The sequence below is a fragment of the Periplaneta americana genome, chromosome 1 (genome assembly GCF_040183065.1).
Source record: "Periplaneta americana isolate PAMFEO1 chromosome 1, P.americana_PAMFEO1_priV1, whole genome shotgun sequence".
Taxonomy (NCBI): Eukaryota; Metazoa; Arthropoda; class Insecta; order Blattodea; family Blattidae; genus Periplaneta; species Periplaneta americana.
In genome coordinates, this window is record NC_091117.1 from 187,842,967 (window position 1) to 187,862,976 (window position 20,010).

General features: G+C 36.8%; 1 protein-coding gene across 1 annotated transcript in view; it reads right to left on the reverse strand.

Annotated features, from left to right (window-relative positions):
• Positions 1-20,010, reverse strand: part of LOC138705433 (probable G-protein coupled receptor No9) — a 1,480,426-nt gene that overhangs the window by 23,270 nt on the left and 1,437,146 nt on the right. Inside the window, exon 9 of the mRNA XM_069834160.1 lies at positions 3,772-4,007. Coding sequence (XP_069690261.1) covers positions 3,772-4,007 — 236 coding nt within the window. The remainder of the gene's footprint in view (positions 1-3,771; positions 4,008-20,010) is intronic.

Below are 20,010 nucleotides of genomic sequence, written 5' to 3' on the forward strand. Positions count from 1 at the left end.
GTAAATGATATTTCTTGAAACTCTCGTACGGATATACGGATGCGAATGCTGAATAATAAAACGGGAAGATGAGCGCAGTATAATGATGTTCAGAAATGAATTTTTTATGCGCTATAAAGGGGTCTTCAAGACTGGATCACGTTAAGAATCAAGAAATGAGAGAAATGAAACTATGGCCTATTAATGAAAAAATATAAAACATAAAAAGATATAGGTTAAGCATGGCGGTAAAGTGGTAATAGGCGAGATGGCAATAGCAAACATGCAAAAAAACAGAAACTTAGAAACGCAGAGAAAATGGTGGAATACTAAAGCCGAAACATGTCACAGAACTAACAAGGGAACGGTACCAATTAGGGTTACCAACTCTCCCGTATTTCCCAGGATCTCCCGTATTTGGCCCTAATTTTTAACACACTCTCTGCCCCTGTATTTTTCTTTTCTTCGACCATTTTTCTCCCTTATTTTTGTATTATGTAAACATTTTTATTCGAAATATTTGATTTTGCCGTGAATGATGATTTATATGATGAATTTTGAGATGTAGGGGAAACTCGACTAATTCCGCAGTAGTGTATATACGATTTTACTGCGGCTTTACAATAGCGTGAACGTAAGTTTTAAGAGGTTGTCAACAGGAGGCTCACGATGGGTACCCAAGATGCCCACCGAGGAACACAAAACCAAACGAGCTTCCAGTGCATTGAGCTTTCTCACACGTTACAGGCGATGAGTTTCTTGACGAGACTTGGGTGTCTCATATGACACCTGAATCGAAGCAGCAGTCCATGGAATGGAGGCACGCTGCATCGCCAAGGAAAAAGAAATTCAAACAAACCATATCAACACGCAAGATCATGCGCACTGTTTTTTTGGGACAGAAAAGGAGTCCTACTCATCGAATTCTTGCCTCGGGGTGAAACCATTAATAGAGAGGGAACCCAAGAGTTGGAGCTTAATCTGAGACGATTCTAACCGGCGTCAGAGTTGTATCCGGTGTGGCTTAGTGGATAAAGCATCAGCACGTAGAGCTGAAAACCCGGGTTCAAATCCCGGCGCCGGAGAGAATTTTTCTCCGTTCCATTACTCTTTCATCATTAATAGAGAAACCTATTGTCAGACCTTGAAGAAGCTCCGTCGCGCAATTCAGAACAAGAGACGTGGGATGCTGACCGACGGAGTTGTGTTGCTTCATGACAACGCTCGGCCACACACAGCTCGAAATTTGGCTGGGAACAAATTGACCATCCCCCCTACAGCCCGGATTTGGATCCGAGTGACTTCCATCTCTTCCTGCGCCTCAAACAGTTCCTCGGTGGTCAACGTTGGGATAACCATATACTAAGAACTCAATAATGGTATTACCGAGTTTTTTCTACTTCCGGTTTAACCGGAAGTAAGTCCAAATCTCTTATTTTAAATGGAACACACAATATATATTTTTATTTTTGAATATAGCTCATTAAGAGCTTCTCAAAAATTACCCACACTTGACTTCTGTACAACTTCAGTGTTGCTAAGTCAAGAAAACAGAAAAGTGTATCGAATATTAAAATAATAAATGCACTACCTAAATAACTTTTGAAGCATACGGTTCAGTGATATGAAACTTGGCATGTGAGGATAACCATATGCTAAGAACTCAATAATGGTATTACCGAGTTTTTTCTACTTCCTGTTTAACCGGAAGTAACTCCAACTCTCTTATTTTAAATGGAACACCCAATATACTTATTTTATTTTTGAATAAAGCTCATTAAGAGCTTTTCAAAAAGTACCCACACTTGATACTTCTGTACAAATCCAGTGTTGCTAAATAAAAATGGATGTGGTGCAAAATATTCCTAAAGCCTCGTTAAATCATTCCTTAAATGGTTTCTATGATCGAGTGACACATTGTAAAGCAGCTGAGGGCTACCAATTTGAACACATAATTTAGAAGGTGAGCTAGCTTTGTTTTGTTTTTGTTAAGGAAGGAGTATTTTATTATTTTAATATTCGATACACTTTTCTGTTTTCTTGACTTAGCAACACTGAATTTATACAGAAGTATCGAGTGTGGGTACTTTTTGAAAAGCTCTTAATGAGCACTATTCAAAAATTAAAAATATATATTGGGTGTTCCATTTAAAATAAGAGAGTTGGAGTTACTTCTGGTTAAACCGGAAGTAGAAAAAACTCGGCAATACCATTATTGAGTTCTTAGCATATGGTTATCCTCACATAACAATTTTCATATCACTGAACCGTATGCTTCACAAGTTATTTAGGTGGTGCGGAACTTTTAACTGACCCTGTATAAGGTTAACTCAAACTACATTATTCTGGAGTATTTTACATTCCTCCTGAGACACTCTGTATAATTGGACATGCACTATTACGAACTACAAGGAATTCTGAAGTTTCTCTTGCAATTATTGTAACTATCCAACTTTGGAGACAGTGGATCAAATCGATGTTGAACTAGACAAAGGAATTGAAATGCTGTGCGTACAGACTCGCTCCCGCTCTTACATTAATTGACAACGCTAGGACATTCCCAGTAATAGGGATATCCTGAACTAGCACCAACAGATAGCGCACGTGTACTATGAGGGATGCGCTTTGCGTGTTTATTTGTTTTTTCGGTATATAAACATTGAGGATATACGAAGTGTATTAGTATATTAAATACTCTTAAAAACAACTGAAAATGGCAAATTTTTGTTATGTTCCTATATGTAAAAACCAGGGAAAGCTTTTTGTCTTCAATCAGGTTCCGAAATATTCTGAATATATGCTTTAAACCTTAAAAAACATAAGTAAGAAAATTGGGCCTCGAAAGTGCTAGCTATTAAATAAAAGTAACTACTTCAAGGAAGGGATTGTTGACTATAGTTTCATAAAAACATATGCAACCTCGACAGCGAGCTATGTTAGCTTAGATTATATGCAGTAGTTGTAGTAGTCTCCGAATTTTACGCTTGCAGTAAACTCTCGATAAACTGGGATGTTTATTATCGAGGACGATCCGTAGTGAAATCCATTTCGTGAATAATGTTTTTAATGTACTGTACCCTAATCATTAAAGCCATGTTTTAAGTTCAAATTTTCAAAATCATACCACACAGTATTCAAAACTGAATGTTCTTAACCTACAAAACACACGAATAATTGTGATGCTACTGCGATCATATTATATCATCCTATTAAAAATTGCATTTGATCTTTCTGCAACTACAGAAAAAATACAAGGAACTCAATCTCGATAGTCTCTTCCCTATCAAAAACACATTGGTGGCTGCATATCCTGTTTTTAGCGTACGGTTCTTAAATACTAATTATTAAAGAGGGCAATATTCACTTTCGACATATTTCCTATTTTTATATTCGTGCATATTTTTCTCAAAGTTCTCGTTTAGGTTCATGAACATTCAATTTACTCGTATTTATATTCTGCATACTGCAGATTTCCCCACCCATCTCGGGGAATCGCTCAATATTACACAGGCTTACGTTATTATTTATTGTAAATTAAATTAAATTATGAGGTAAGAAAATATTGAATTATATTAAATTATACTAGGTTATACAAAATAACTGTAAATATAATTTTGACACGCACAGTATACCAACAAGCGGCAAAACGTAATCAACTGTAGCATATGACAAAACATAGCCCTACAACATGTTGCGCCGCATGGAACGCTCCTGCCATCTGACGGCAAAACTTCGCATAAGATATCCCTATTCACCATACCATAGTACTGCTCGCTTCTCTCGTCTCCTCACCTGTGTATGCGCAGAGTGAGACGTTGCTCGTCGAAGCGGTTGCCGATGGTACGCGAGCCCTTGGTGGTGCGGAAGCCCTGGTTGATGGCGCGTGTGGTCTGCACTGCGGCGCGGTATATGCGCCAGTAGAAGAACAACATCACTAGCATGGGGAGGTAGAAGGACCCTAGCGCGGAGTACACCACATAGCCCGCGTCGTTCGTCAGCTCACAGATCCAGGGGCACGGAGCCGGAACCTGCAACACACAAGCTCCGATTTTAAAAATCAATGTACAAAAACATACGATGACATTACAAAACGTATAATTAATGAACGCATAGAGCACTGGTTTTCTATACCAAAGACCAGAGTAAAGGCTGGTTCACAATAAACCGGGAACGGAAACGGCAACGAGAACGAGAGCGGAAATAATGTTAAAATAAATGTATTTAATGTGAACGTTCACAATAGTTAATTGTTAATCCTCACATTTAAATAATTTATTTTAACATTTCCGTTCTCGTTCTCGTTGCCGTTTCCGTTTCCGTTCCCGGTTTATTGTGAACCAGCCTTTAAAATACTAGAAACACCAAGTAGAATACTGTATGTGGCATGCAATGTTATGACGAGGGACCGCAATCTGTCCCAGGACGTACGGAGATAAGATTAGTTAGTTGTTCATAGATTATTTATTTTATTATTTTTATTTTATTGGATTACTTTACGACGCTGAATCAACATCTCAACAGTAACAAATATAAATGACACTCGGGAAGAAATTAAACGCAGAATAAATATGGGAAATGCCTGTTATTATTCGATTGAGAAGCTTTTGTCATCTAGTCTGCTGTCAAAAAATCTGAAAGTTAGAATTTATAAAACAGTTATATTACCGGTTGTTCTGTATGGCTGTGAAACTTGGACTCTCACTTTGAGAGAGGAACATACATTAAGGGTACTTGAGAATAAGGTTCTTAGGAAAATATTTGGGGCTAAGAGGGATGAAGTTACAGGAGAACGAAGAAAGTTACACAACGCAGAACTGCACGCATTGTATTCTTCACCTGACATAATTAGGAACATTAAATCCAGACGTTTGAGATGGGCAGGGCATATAGCACGTATGGGTGAATCCAGAAATGCATGTAGAATGTTAATTGGGAGGCCGGAGAGAAAAAGACCTTTAGGGAGGCCGAGACGTAGATGGGAAGATAATATAAAAATGGATTTGAGGGAGGTGGGATATGATGATAGAGACTGGATTAATCTTGCTCAGGATAGGGATCGATGGCGGGCTTATGTGAGGGCGGCAATGAACCTCCGGGTTCCTTAAAAGCCAGTAAGTAAGTAAGTAAGTAAGTAAGTAAGTAAGTATCAACATATGAGGTTATTTAGCGTCTGTATGAAATGAAGGTGACAATGCCGGTGAAATGAGTCTAGCGTCAAGCACCGAAAGTTACCCAGCATTTGCTCGTATTGGGTTGAGGTAAAACCCCGGAAAAAATCTTAACCAGGTAAGTAGCCCCGACCGGGATTCGAACCCGGGCCACCAGGTTTCCCGGCCAGACGCTCTAACCGTTACTCCACAGGTGTGGACTTCATAGACTATAATGACGTGATGTAAACATACAGGGTGTTTCCGGGCTGATGCTACAAACTTTCAGGGATGACGGGAAGGGCACATGCATCAACTTGAGGTCAGGAACCACGGCCCGGAAATGACTGAGTCGAAAGTTATAAGCAAAAATAGTGTGGAAATGGAATTGTAATTTCGCACCACGTGCCCTCCTTTCCTTAACCTTTGGAACAGTCGTGGAAAGATGGTATGGGCCGGATGTCTCCTACGTGGGTACTCGACCCAATACAATCTGTGAGCTTGTCTACTGTTCCCATTGGCTCATCCGCATTCGATAATCATGTCTGCATATTCCGCTCTCGCGTACTCCTCCATTTCACTAGGACTGATCGACTGGACACTGAACTTGTACACATACACTGCTGTCTACAGACTTGCATATCAGGACCGACCATGTCCGTTACACATAACGCTATCTGCATTGCTTTAGTGTAGTTTCCTGCCCCACCCCTCAGATAGCGCACTGAATGGAATAATGTAAGTAGACAACGTAAACGTCAGATGAATACAGTATGTGCAAGATTTACAGATAAATACACATAAATAACCAGAGGAATAAAATTATTTCATTTCCACACAACTATTTTTGCTTGTAACTTTCGACTCAGACATTTCCGGAGCAGGGTTCCTTATCTCAAATTGATACATGTACTCTTCCACATCATCCCTGAAAGCTTGTAACACTAGCCCGGAAACATCCTGTATAAAATATAAAAGTATGATATGTGTATGTTGAAAGTTAAAATTTTAATGATGTGATATTTTGATGGTAGTTGAAAACTGAAGTTCTATGGAATATTTTGTCACTCGGGTCGATGAGGTGATTAAGACACGATGTTGAAGATGGAGCGGAGTCAAATGTTGAAGTGAACTCGTCGACATGTTGCATGGCTTGTGACTGATCGTAGGTGCTATGTAGAATTTTTTCTTATCATATAATGTTTTGTAATTGTCTGTCTGCTGAGCACGTGTGTGTGTGTGAGAGTGAAGATTGAGGGGATGTTTCGATACGAGCTCATTAAGAATTCACTTGTCAGATGAAGTTACACCGACAGAACGACGTCGGTGTCTACCTTGTTATTCGGTAGTGTAATTTGGCTAATAATGAACAACGAATCTCGCGTGTAGCAGCAGCAGAAATTCAATTTCTAAGACCAATCAAGAGCTGCTCCAGAAAAGATATATTTCATAATGAAGGCATAACAAACGATCTAGAGGCTGCGGAGATGAGCCTGTTCTTGGAACCCTAAGAGGTGAGTTGGCAGATTACAGAGGAATGTATGTATGTATGTATTTATTTACACTGCAAGTGGGCAAGGACCCAGTGGCAGTGGTATATACAATATAAACAATACACAATAAGATGGTAAGCAAGACACAATAAAATTTACAATACACAATACAATTTTACAACACATATACAATTTTATACACAATACAATAAGAATACACGATACAATTTAACACAATAATAATAAAACATAAATAAAATACCTAATTTTAGAATACAACCTACATAATTATGTATAGGTCCTACATAAGTTTCAATAGTCTTTCACTTTACTCTCATCTCATTCCCTGTAGTGGCACTATGACACATTTCACTGACACTCTGTAACACATTTCACTGACACTATAGAACACATTTCATTGACGCTATAAATTATCACTGATCGGAAATGTTCACTGCACTGTAAAACCATAACTTCACTGACTCACCTCGCTTCACTGATACAACAGTTCAAATAAGTCAAATAATTACATCCTTATGCATACTTATAAACAGAACTACATTTAAACTAAAAATTTCTAGTCTAAGGCTCTCTTACACTCTATTTTTAAATAATTTACAATTCAAACCAAGGAAGTAAACTCGTCAGGCTAGATAAATACATGTCACCTTAAAAAATTAAATGTTGAATGTCACCTTAATTTTAATTTGCACTTTATACACAACTTTTTAAGTTATTCTTGAATCTCCTTAAGGAAGGACAGCCCTCAAAGACCGCTGCAGGTAGGTCATTCCAATCATTTATAGTTCTATTGAAAAATGAGAATTTACCTACATCCGTTTTCTGTTTCCTGCATTTGATTTTAAAATCATGATCGTTCCTACCATAGTACGTTGGCTTTTCTAACCGAGCCGTTATGTCTACCCATGCTTTCTGACCTAAACTACCCAAACTTACTGACCTATAGGAAGCATAGTAATATAATTTCAAGTCTTGGATACAATACAAATTCAATTGCAAGAAAGATATGGACAGTTCTAACGATGTGAGCAGAGCATTGATTTAATTTTTGTGGTGAAGTTAAAGATAGTAATAATAAAGAAGTTATTTACTCTCCTTATTATTAGGAACCCCTGCATATTACTTACGGGGGTTAGGTAAAGCTTACAGCAGTAAAACTTTGGAAATATTCAACATTTCTTTTCCTCCATTATTGTATCTTGTACAATAATGAAAATGATTATGTGTAAAACATTGTCCTTCTGCTATATGAAAAATATTTTTACGATTTAAAAAACAATTTACATTTTTTTTTTTTGATAAATCGCATTATAGCGACCGCCAGTAGGGGAAGTTATCCCTACCCACATGAAATGTGCATTCGACACAACACTCGCCTATCACGTAGAGTGTCTGGTGAGCTAGTAGGGGAAAAGTAGGAGGAGTCGTGGGCGTAGCATCTACGTTCGCTATATTGCGATTTGCCCATTTTTTTTTTTTTTTTTTTCAAAATTCAGTTCACTGTGCAGTGATGAAGCGTTTTTCACATAACTCAAAACTATCCAACATTCTGTGATGAAATGTGTTGTGTGCATGTGATATCTATAATATGGTCCACACCTGTGGAGTAACGGTCAGCGCGTCTGGCCGCGAAACCAGGTGGCCCGGGTTCGAATCCCGGTCGGGGAAGTTACCTGGTTGAGGTTTTTTCCGGGGTTTTCCCTCAACCCAATACGAGCAAACGCTGGGTAACTTTCGATGCTGGACCCTGGACTCATTTCACCGGCATTATCACCTTCATATCATTCAGACGCTAAATAACCTAGATGTTGATACAGCGTCGTAAAATAACCCAATAAAATAAAAAAATCTATAATATGATGCAAGATCACTTATCTACCTTTGATAGATTGCTTGATAAAAATTAAATTACTTTAAAAATGGTCAATACCATTTTCTTCTTCTAACACAAAATAAAACAAAAATATTATTTATTAAGAAATGTAGTTGAAAGAGCATGATATTGTAAACATGAGTTTCAGCAATAAAATAAAAGAGAGAGAGAGAGAACATTAAAAAGTTAATAAGTTTATGAGTTATGAGGGAAATGCTTCATCACTGCACAGTAAACTGCCACCTTTTTGAATTTTGAAAAAAAAAGACAAAAAATATATATATAAATATATTTTTTTTAATCGTAAAAATATTTCTTTGCATATAGAAGAAAGACAGTGTTTTACAGATACCAATTTTCATTATTGTACAGAACACAGTAATGGAGGAAAAAAATATGTAATATTTCCAAAAATGTTACTGCTGTAAGCTGTACCTAACTACTTAAAGCATACCTGCACAAACAGTACTCAACGAGCGCGCGCGCTCCTTCGGAGCGGGAGAGCCGTAGATAGAGGAGAGGGAAACAACCACTTAGCTATCTAGTGGAGTGCAGTGTGTAGGCCTATTCTCAGTAACTGTTTCACGTTGCTTACCTACTGCTACAGTACAGTATGGAGGAATCTAAAAGACGGAACATAACATTTAACATTTAACGATTTACAGTTCGAACTTATTGATCTTCAATGTGATCTAAGGGCTAAAGATCGTTTGAATAATACTACTAGCCTGGTTGAGTTTTACAAGACTAAACATCAGCAATAATATCCACGACTACACAGGCTGGCTGTGAAAATTATTGCTATGTTTGGCTCAACATTTATATTTGTGAGCAACTGTTTTCTATAATCAACTTTAATAAAGTCAGACCTCGAACATCTGTAACTGATGTTTCATTACGATCAGTAGGCTACTGTTCCTTTCAGCTGCCAACAGCATAAAACCTCGTTTTTATGTACTGATAAATAAAAATATAACAAAATGATATTGTACATTTAAGTAGCTATAAAATTTCTCTTATTTCTGTAAAATAAATATTTCTTTATTAATTAATAATAGTCCAAGATAGTTTTGCAAACACTGAACGGGAATTCATTTCATAAACACTCGTAATAGTACTTCCTTTTGTGTATATTTTGTACGAGATCACCCCTTCTTCCAGTCCACCCTTATACAGAGCGCAGCTAATATCTGCATTCCGCTCATGAGCTGTGAGCCGGCTCGGAGAGCGCAAACCTTGTGCAGGCCTGCCTTAAAGGAAATCTTCGTATAGAGCTATAACAAATTAGTAGGTAGCGAGTTGCAGTCGCTGAGAAATATTTCTGTGAGTTGTCCTAAGATCACAGCCTCTCACAGACTACGGCTGTAAGTTGGACACCCCTGTTTAGTACTTAGAGTTTATTGGCTCCCCAGTAATAGTGCATCGGGCAGGACGTAATGTTTCACTCAGCTGTTTCAAGTCCGGTTTCACGTTGGATCCGGCGGTGAACTACTTTGGAAGCCGAATCAATACAGAGAGGGGGATGGTCCCCCGGGTATCTGGGACGGGTGTCCCAGGACTCCACCGTAACGTCAAGGAGTGAGTGTCGTCACCACCATGGTTTTATTAAATTTGGATTACTAAGTGGGAAATGAAGGTGGAGCTTTCGCTTTCATCAATAATCAAAATGGGGAATATTGGAACCTTCTGCTGTCTCTGTTACTTGAGACAAGGATCACAAGCAAGGAAAACGGAGTCATTATTCTTCATATTTGGTTGTGTAATGAAATTATAGATTCCTCATGTGCCCTCTCTTTATTTCATTAAAACTTTCCGTTTTAAAATTACAGAATATTGTGCAATTTAAAAGGAGATACTTTAGTCAGAAATTAATAAGAAAGAGAAATAATTAAAATTGACGGTGACAAAAATTATGAAGGCTAATTCCATGTAGATTAGATTAACCCAATACGATGAGGAAATAGGTATCATTCCTGCCCTTTACAGGATGTTTCATAATTCCTATTACAAATTTCTAGGGGCTGTAGAGGAAACTAAGTAGATAAAGTTTTGATTAGGAACCCCTGTCCGGAAATGTATCGTTTCGATGGAAAATAAGTTTAAAGATTGAATCGATTTCACATCTCCCACTTCACTAGAGACAATGAGCTCTTGCCAGTGTGCACTACAGGAGTCTCATAAACAAGGTTCTTCGTGTGGTCCCAAAGGAAAAAGTCGAGAGAAGTTAAATCTGGCGACCATGGTGGCCAAGGAGTTGGTCCACCTCGATCTATCCACCTTTCCCCGAATGTTTGGTGGAGATGTTCGCGGACGGCAAGTGAAAAGTACGCGGGTGCGCCATCATGTTGGAACCACATTTGCTGACGTAGTGCCAGTGGCAAATCTTCACATAACTCTACCAGTACCTGGGACCCGTTAGGCGGTACGTGGAACCACTCTTGTAGTGCACACTGGCAAGAGATCATTGTCTCTGGTGAAGTGGGAGATGTGAAATCGATTCGATCTTCAAACTTATTTTGCATCAAAACGATACATTTCCGGACATGGGTTCCTAACCAAAACTTTATCTACTTAGTCCCCTCTACAACCTCTAGAAGTTTGTAATAGGAATTATGAAACACCCTGTATTCGAGGTCTCGTTCCAGAGATCTTTTATTTACTAATTAATTCTCATCTATCGACCGTTTTTATTATTGTGAAATATTGATACCTAAGTTTCAGCCTTATATACAGTGCTTTTCACGTAAGAGTTGGCCAATTGCGCGGCGGAACTGGCTGCGGCAGCCAAAGCTCTCTCCCGAGCAGTCAGATAAAATATTTTCTAATTCTAGGAACAGTATAAATACTTTCGGACTTAATCATACCGTAGTCCATTATTTTGTTGATATCTTCGATTGGCTATTTTTACACCAAAGACCATTCTGAACGGACTAAAGCAGAGAGATGCACGATCATCTTTATTTTTTAACTTCGCTCTAGAATATGCCATTAGGAAAGTTCAGGATAACAAACAAGGTTTGGAATTGAACGGGTTACATCAGCTGCTTGTCTATGCGGATGACGTTAATATATTAGGAGAAAATCCACAAACGATTAGGGAAAACGCGGAAATTTTGATTGAAGCAAGTAAAGCGATTAGGTTTGGAAGTAAATCCCGAAAAGGCAAAGTATATGATTATGTCTCGTGACCAGAACATAGTACGAAATGGAAATATAAAAATTGGAGATTTATCCTTCGAAGAGTGGAAAAATTCAAATATCTTGGAGCAACAGTAACATATATAAATGACACTTGGGAGGGAATTAAACGCAGAATAAATATGGGAAATGACTGTTATTATTCGGTTGAGAAGCTTTTGTCATCTAGTCTGCTGGCAAAAAAAAATCTGAAAGTTAGAATTTATAAAACAGTTATATTACCTGTTGTTCTGTAAGGTTGTAAAACTTGGATTCTCACTTTGAGAGAGGAACAGACATTAAGGGTGTTTGAGAATAAGGTTCTTAGAAAAATATTTGGGGCTAAGAGGGATGAAGTTACAGGAGAATGGAGAAAGTTACACATGCAGAATTGTATTCTTCACTTGACTTTCCTGGTTTACTGCGCAGAATGTCATGACCAGTCAAACTATCTAAACACAACAGTACCTTCTGTTGGAAAATAGAAGTAGTCCGATTTATTCTATTAGCCTAATGCTCATTCTTTGTATCAGCATGATGCTGATTCCACTTCAAATGAATTTCTACATGTTTAATCTATTTTAACTAATAAAATGTGTGTGTGTGTGTGTGTGGACTTGCACAAAGGCTTAATCAGTGCTTTTGAGCTAACAGACAAGATGGAATGGTTTGTTAAATAAAAAGTATCATACTGTGAGATTGTTGCTGTACTATCGATATATCTAGAAATAGAATAAATGAATTACGCTGTTGACGATAACTCTTCCTCTGGAATGGACGTAGGAAACAACGGGGAGTGTTAATCCTTTCTGTTTAGTTCCAGCTGAAATCGAATCAGTGGAAATATCTGGACAATTCAGCGGCAGACTCGCGCGTTTTAACAGTAGAAGTCCGAGAGAAAGAGCGGAAATGCGTAGGCATAGAGCACAATATACCAAATACAGTATTCTACTACGGACAGAAACGTGAATATTTTCACGAATTTTTAATAAAATGACATGTAAGTAACATAAAAAATATTACTGTGCATCTTAACCATCACTACATTCAGAGTGTTTTTTCTCCTAAGGCAGTGATGTCAAAGCCAGCGCATTTTTCTGACCTTGACGTCGTGCGCGACCAGCAAGCGCTAAGTATGGAAAGAGGAAGGGTTGTGTATATGAATAAGCAACCTGTTGGATTAAGAAAAGTCATGCACAAACTTCAAACGGAACGTGAAATTTTATGTCATTATTCTTATATGGCTTCTTTCTGTTTAATATTATCTATATTGTCTGTAAAACAAAAGTACTAACACTGATTTCTTAATATTGCACTTGTGTTTTAAATCTTAATAACATAATAGAGAGTTAAAATTCCATAGTAGTATAATATTACACTGTATTAAGTGGATGAAACACATCATTCATAAAGAAAGTGATATTCCTAAGAAAGAGATTGAGTATGACATGATAAGTTGGAATTGATATTGATGGTATCTTTAGCCTTACAAAAGTAATCAATAAACTAATCAAAACAATATTACAGTACAAAGCAAAGTTACCTAGGTACTGTATCTGTTTAAGTGTAACTAATATTACATAACAAAACTCTTATCCCATTATGGTTTTAAGGTGATATTTGTGAGCAACTTCCTATCATCAGAATATTAAATTATTTTATTGAAATCTGCTGAAGCTATAGAGCTGACATTTTTACAACACATGGGCACGTATCTTTTGCTTATGATGTAACAGTAGTTGCTTTGTTAATTCATTTCCTTACAAACAATTTCCATACGAATATTTTCAAAAATTTCAATACACTATATTCAGTAATACGTAGCCTATATACGGTATATTAGATTTACGAAAACATTCTGTAAGGCTACTAAATAAATAGGCCTACACCTGAAAATTTTACTTTTCTACACGAAAAGTTGAGAAACTATTTCTTTTGAATAAAAAAATCAAACTTGGATAAATGAGCATTAAAATTAAAACTTACATTCTTATAATGCACTTATACTTCTCAGGAAAATCTAAAAATTAACATGGATACAGTTTTAATAAGTTCTCTTCCTTTTATCTACTGAATCAGTGCTGGCCATCCCTGAATATAGCTCGACCAAGCGGCATATATTAATTCTTTCGTCTATCTCTTTCCTTTCCGCTGTAAAGCGCTCAGGCTTTCCTGGATTCTAAAGCGCGCGCTTGCTCCTGTGGGCATCAATTGACATGGCTGTTCTAAGGAATCTAAGCATGATAGTCAGAATACGAGAGAGGGGAACAACTGAAGTACGCAAGCGCTCGTACTTGCAAGGGGTTTTGGGCTCCGGGGAAGATACAATTTAAGCAAAATACGTTTCGAAGTAAAGTTTCGCAGCAGCAGGGCAAGGTCCCTGACATATTAGCCGCGACGTGGTGGGTAGTTGGCGTCGAATCCTGGGGAGTCATAGTGGAATCTGTGGATGATAAAGACGGCGTGAGGAACAAACTAGTGAAGTGCTTGGTATGTAGTGTGACATTGCGACGAAGTGAAGAGAAAAAGACATCTAGAAGCATTTGAAATGTGGAGATGAACAATGGGGCGTGTGAAATGGATAGACAGAATAAGAAATGAAGCTGGAAAGAGTAGGTGAGGAACGAATGATACTGAAACTGATCAGGAAGAGAAAAAGGAATTGGCAGGGTCCCTGCCTAAAAAGAAACTGCCTACTGAAGGATGCACTGGAAGGAATGGTGAACGGGGAAAAGTTTGGGACAGGAAAAGATATCAGATGATAGATAACATTAAGATAATATATGGATCGTATGTGGAGACTAAGAGAATGGCGGAAAATAGGGAAAAGTGGAGAATGCTTGGTTTACAGCAGCGGTGGCGAAAATGTAATCGTGCGCCGAGCCACTGTGTAACCTGCAAACGTGCATAGCACTTATGGAAGGAGGCGGACATCCGAAGGGGAAGTGAAGCAACTGTCTGACTTATTAATGGATTTTCATTTTCCCTACGTCAAGCACTTAAATATAATTTTATACAGTACAAGGCTACAAACTAATGTTTAGTACATGTAACGAAGAAAGAAATGAACAATAAATGAACAATATCACAACCCAAAATTAACTGTCTTCAGAATGTCTCTGCGACAAAGTTTCCAAATCAGGAATTATGTCACTTACTGCCAGTCGTAGTTGATCACGAGGGTATTTGTCTGTCAGTCGTGATCTAAATTTGGTTTTTACTATTTTAATTGTTGAAAATAATTTTTCACAAACGTAAGTTGTAGCGAACATGGCTTGAACAGAGCAAGCGAAAGAACGAAGCTTCGGATATTTGAATCGCACTTTTTAGAAAGGAACTAAGTCAAAATTTGCTACTTTTCAGGAAAGCATAAAAACATTTTTCCATGCACATATAGCAGAATAAAATATTTAAGACTTACATTATATAAAGATAATATGGGATTGAATTTAATGATAACGGACTTTTGAAGAAAATTTTGTGCTACAATGGTATACATAAATTTCAAAATTTGAGACTTAGGTCCTTTCTTCACTGGAAATTGTTTTTGAAAGAACAAAATAAATAGACTAAGTTAACAGCAGTTATTCAACACAGATTTACATGTATTTTGATTAAATTGCCATGTTAGAAATTTTAAAGTAGTATTATGAATCAAGAAATTAATTGAAAATGGACATGTTTCATAAAAAAATTAACACATGTGAAATGACTAGTGAGCCTCATTCATGGTCCGCCAGGACCTGTGTAGGAGAATATAAAAATATTGCTTCAGCAATGCTCCTAGTTTATTTATTTTATTAATATTTTTCTTAATGCTGCTAGTTTATTTTATTAAGAAAAATATTAATAAAATAAACTAGCAGTATTTCTCACAAAATAAATGCATAGAAACATGCAGCTACCTCATAAATACTTGAGGTAAAAATTTCATCCAGATTGATTAATATTTGGGATAAGAAAGTTGGTGTTGAATCAACAAAAATAAACACAGAAAAATAGATTTGAAAATAAAATGAATATTTATGTAAATTAATATTCTCCTCCGCTACATTCATCTAGTAACTTCAGGGAGCCAACAAAAAGTTACTAGATTTGTAATCAGAAATTTTAAAAAAGAATTCTTCGATGAAAAACAATTTTGACAGCTCTCTAAATTCCACGCCCCCTTCCAGCCTTAATTTAAAAAGTGTAAACATACGATTATTTGTAATCAGAATTGAGCTGAATCCATTTGGGGTATGGAGATATAAATTCTGAATAAGTGAAATAGCTAAAAAAATTTGGAAAAATTTTCATGATTTTCAGTGGAGTCTTACCTTAAGGGGAGAGGATGGTATTTTTTAAAACTTTTTTCCTATTTGATGTAAAATATTAATTTTTTGTATGTAGAGAGCTCATAGCTGTAGCAACTCAACCAAAAATAAATATTTTGAAAAAAAAATTATTGGGGGTCCAGATTTGAAAACATATACCCAATGCAGGATTTTACTAAAATCGATAGGCCTATATCTAAACCATTTTTAAAGGTAGATTCATCCAGTTTTTTGTAATGCACTTGCAAAAGCATGCTCTACAAACTGTCTGTAACAGAATGTTGATATTTGTCCCTACGTTTGTAAAATAAACAATTAAAATTTAATAACATTTTTCTGTTTTCCTTTCTTGCAAACAAACGGACGTAGTTTTAAAATGAAATCAATTAACAAAATTCTGTTATAGAGAAAAGTTTCCTAATAGTCTAAAGAATGTTTGTTCTGAATTTCATGCATGTATCTTTAATAGTTCAGAAGTTATATCCATTTTTGTCTGGCAATGTAGCAAAAAAAAAAATGAAGTTACCGTAAACCGATAAAAGGGGGCGAGTGATTTAAAAATCCATAGCGCAGGAAGTTTAAAAATGGCGTATATACATCCGATAAGGGCACAATTACCCACGAAATGTTATGCAATGCATTCCACACATTTACCGGAACCAACAATAAAAGGGGGCGAGTGATTTAAAGATTCATAACGCAGGAAGTTTAAAAATGGCGTCTCAACATCCGATAAGGCCATCAATACCCACAAAATATTATGCTATGTATTCCACACATATCAGAGTATTTTAAAGAATTTTTTTTTAATTTACTCATTTTTCACCAAAAAAATACCATCCTCTCACCTTAATATAAATTCAAGTAAAGAGATAGCCTACAAAAATTAGCTCTTTGCTTAAGCTTAGCTGCAGAACTTCTCTGGGCCACATCTGCATAATCTGGATTCAGGAATGAACTTTATTATGCGTAATTACCAGGTTTCCAGCTCTAGTCGCAGTATGTACGGGGTGGCGATGTCCGGGGTCGTTAATCAATCAATCAGCTGGACTTGGTGTGTTATTGCTTGGCGAGGCGCGTGCAGCTGATATGGCCGCCGCTTCTTTCGTTGTCTGCGACTTTGATTAATCTCGCGCTCTCGCAACTCCGAGGAAAATATCTACTTTGGGTTGGAAAGAAAGATTGGAAATCGTAATCCAGAGAGCGTTTGCTGGAACTGTGATGAAGCACAATTTATTGCCAGCCGACTGTTATCGCGAGGGTGGGAGTAGCTCAGCGGCAGCGCGCTTCACTAGACTTGAGAGAGGCCGTGGATCACTGAACCCGCTTTATAAAGTCGTATAAGAAGAGCTGGAGTTCGGATGCGAGGATAGAATACAAGGATGCAAAGTAAGAGAATGGGAAAGAGATGTTGGATAGAAGCAAATAAAAGGAAAAGCATACAAAGAGCAAATAAATATTAAATAGATAAAAGTAAGAAGTAAATGAAAATGCTGGAATCATAGTACATAGGACGGATTAGAAATAAATTTATTAAATGGAAAGACTAGTTAAAAGGTTACCATACATAAAAGTCCAGGAGTATAATTCCATACGTCAAAATGTCCATGGAATAATATCCACGTTGAAAGTGTCCATGTTAAATCGTCCAGAGTCAAACTTTCCGTAGTTCTATAATGTCCACTTCACTCTGATGTCCAGAGTCATAAAGTCCATAGCTCTATAATGTACACTACAGCTATTGTTTATGGTAATTATAATTATAATTGTATTCTTAATATCGTAGTTGTAATCCCCTGGTAGAGGGGAAGAGAAAGCCTGATGGCCTTATCTGTACCAGGTTAGATAGATAGATAGATAGATAGATAGATAGATAGATAGATAGATAGATAGATAGATAGATAGATAGATAGATAGATAGATAGATAGATAGATAGATAGATAGATAGATAGATAGATAGATAGATAGATAGATAGATAGATAGATAGATAGATAGATAGATAGATAGATAGATAGATAGATAGGTAGATAGGTAGGTAGGTAGGTAGATAGATAGATAGATAGATAGATAGATAGACAGATAGAGACGGATAGACTGATAGGTAGATAGATAGATAGATAGATAGATAGATAGATAGATAGATAGATAGATAGATAGATAGATAGATAGATAGATAGATAGATAGATAGATAGATAGATAGATAGATAGATAGATAGATAGATAGATAGATAGGTAGGTAGGTAGGTAGGTAGGTAGATAGATAGATAGATAGATAGATAGATAGATAGATAGATAGATAGATAGATAGATAGATAGATAGATAGACAGATAGATAGAGAAGGATAGACTGATAGGTAGATAGGTAGATAGATAGATAGATAGATAGATAGATAGATAGATAGATAGATAGATAGATAGATAGATAGATAGATAGATAGATAGATAGATAGATAGATAGATAGATAGATAGATAGATAGATAGATAGATAGATAGATAGATAGATAGATAGATAAATAAATAAATGAATGAATGAATGAATAGTAACCTATGTAAAAATTTTCAAGTGCAGAACTAACTAGAGCTGCAATTTTTAAAGATGGAACGAAATCCAGTGCCATCACAGAAGTACAGGGACATCATTTTATTTTTACTTCAATTTTTATTGTACCTGAGTTTTTGAATGTACTTCACTCCCACCCCTTCTACTAAGGAAGTTCCAACTCCACACAGAACCAAGACCGCAGATAGTAAGCAGTACTGAGTTACTGAGTATAGTACGTTCCAGAAATATGTTCGCGTTTTCCAGTGACGAAAGAGCTTTCAATATTGAATCATTTTCGCACAGGTACTGTCCGTTTGCCTACGTCGCATCCCGATTTCCCCCACCTGCTTCTGCTCGCCTCTCTGTAATAGCTGCGCTGTCTTAGCTCTTTTCTGAAAACATTTCTCTTAGGAATTGGAAGTTTACGTAATATTATACAGCTGTTTAATTTAACTTAAATAAAAGGGCCTCGTTAAGTAATTAACTGTCACGTGATTTCCTCCCTTTCTACAATCCTGCGGCATAACCACTTGGACGGACAGTAGATAGCATGTCTGAGTAATTTTATATTTTCGGGTCGGGCAGAAGTGAAGATTGAATTTACAGTACGTAGAGTAGGTACAGAATTATTTCAACATGAGTTACCAGTACGAAGGACGAAACTGGAAATTGGAATTAGATGCAATAGTCTATAGTGCGATAATATGCACAAAAGAACTGAAGCCTGTATCGAAATGAACGGCCACCATTTTCAAAATTGTGTTTAAATATTCATATTATGATTATTTTTCAATTTAACTTCTTTCTCTATATTGTACGCTAATGTGCTGTAGACAGTATAATATACACTGCATAATGAATACGTTCGCATGGATAACTCACTTCGTGAGTAAAAACACTTATTCTTAATACAGTACTGTACTTTGATTAAAGAAAAACCTAATGAAAATTATCAAACTCAAAATCGCGATATTTCCTAGTTTACGTAAATGGATGAACTACTTTTCTTCCTTCCTATACCTAGTAGAGTGATTTGGTTTTACGCCAGTATCATCGAACTCCAGTCTTGGAGGGGGGAGCAAGCGGTGTTTCCGGTTCTCTAAAAGTATAGACAGGTTAATATTAAAAATGTTAGTAAAAATAAAATGATGTCCCTGTATAAGCCACTTCTTTCTTTTCGTGGATACCTGTACCAACATCATGACTTTAATAGAGATGGGACAAAAATATATTGGCGATGCAGGGAAAGGAAAATTTGTAATGCTGCAATGATAACTAACAGCAACCTGGATAACATTCGGGTTTTGGGGGATGGCATAGATAAGCATTTGAAAAGTGTCGATGAAGCTGGTATAGAAGTAAAGCCCATCTTGAACCGTGTTGAGGCAAGAGCAAGAGCGATGCCAAATGAAACTCCATCAACCGTTTTGGTAGCAACTCTCGGTTCTCCTGTGGAGG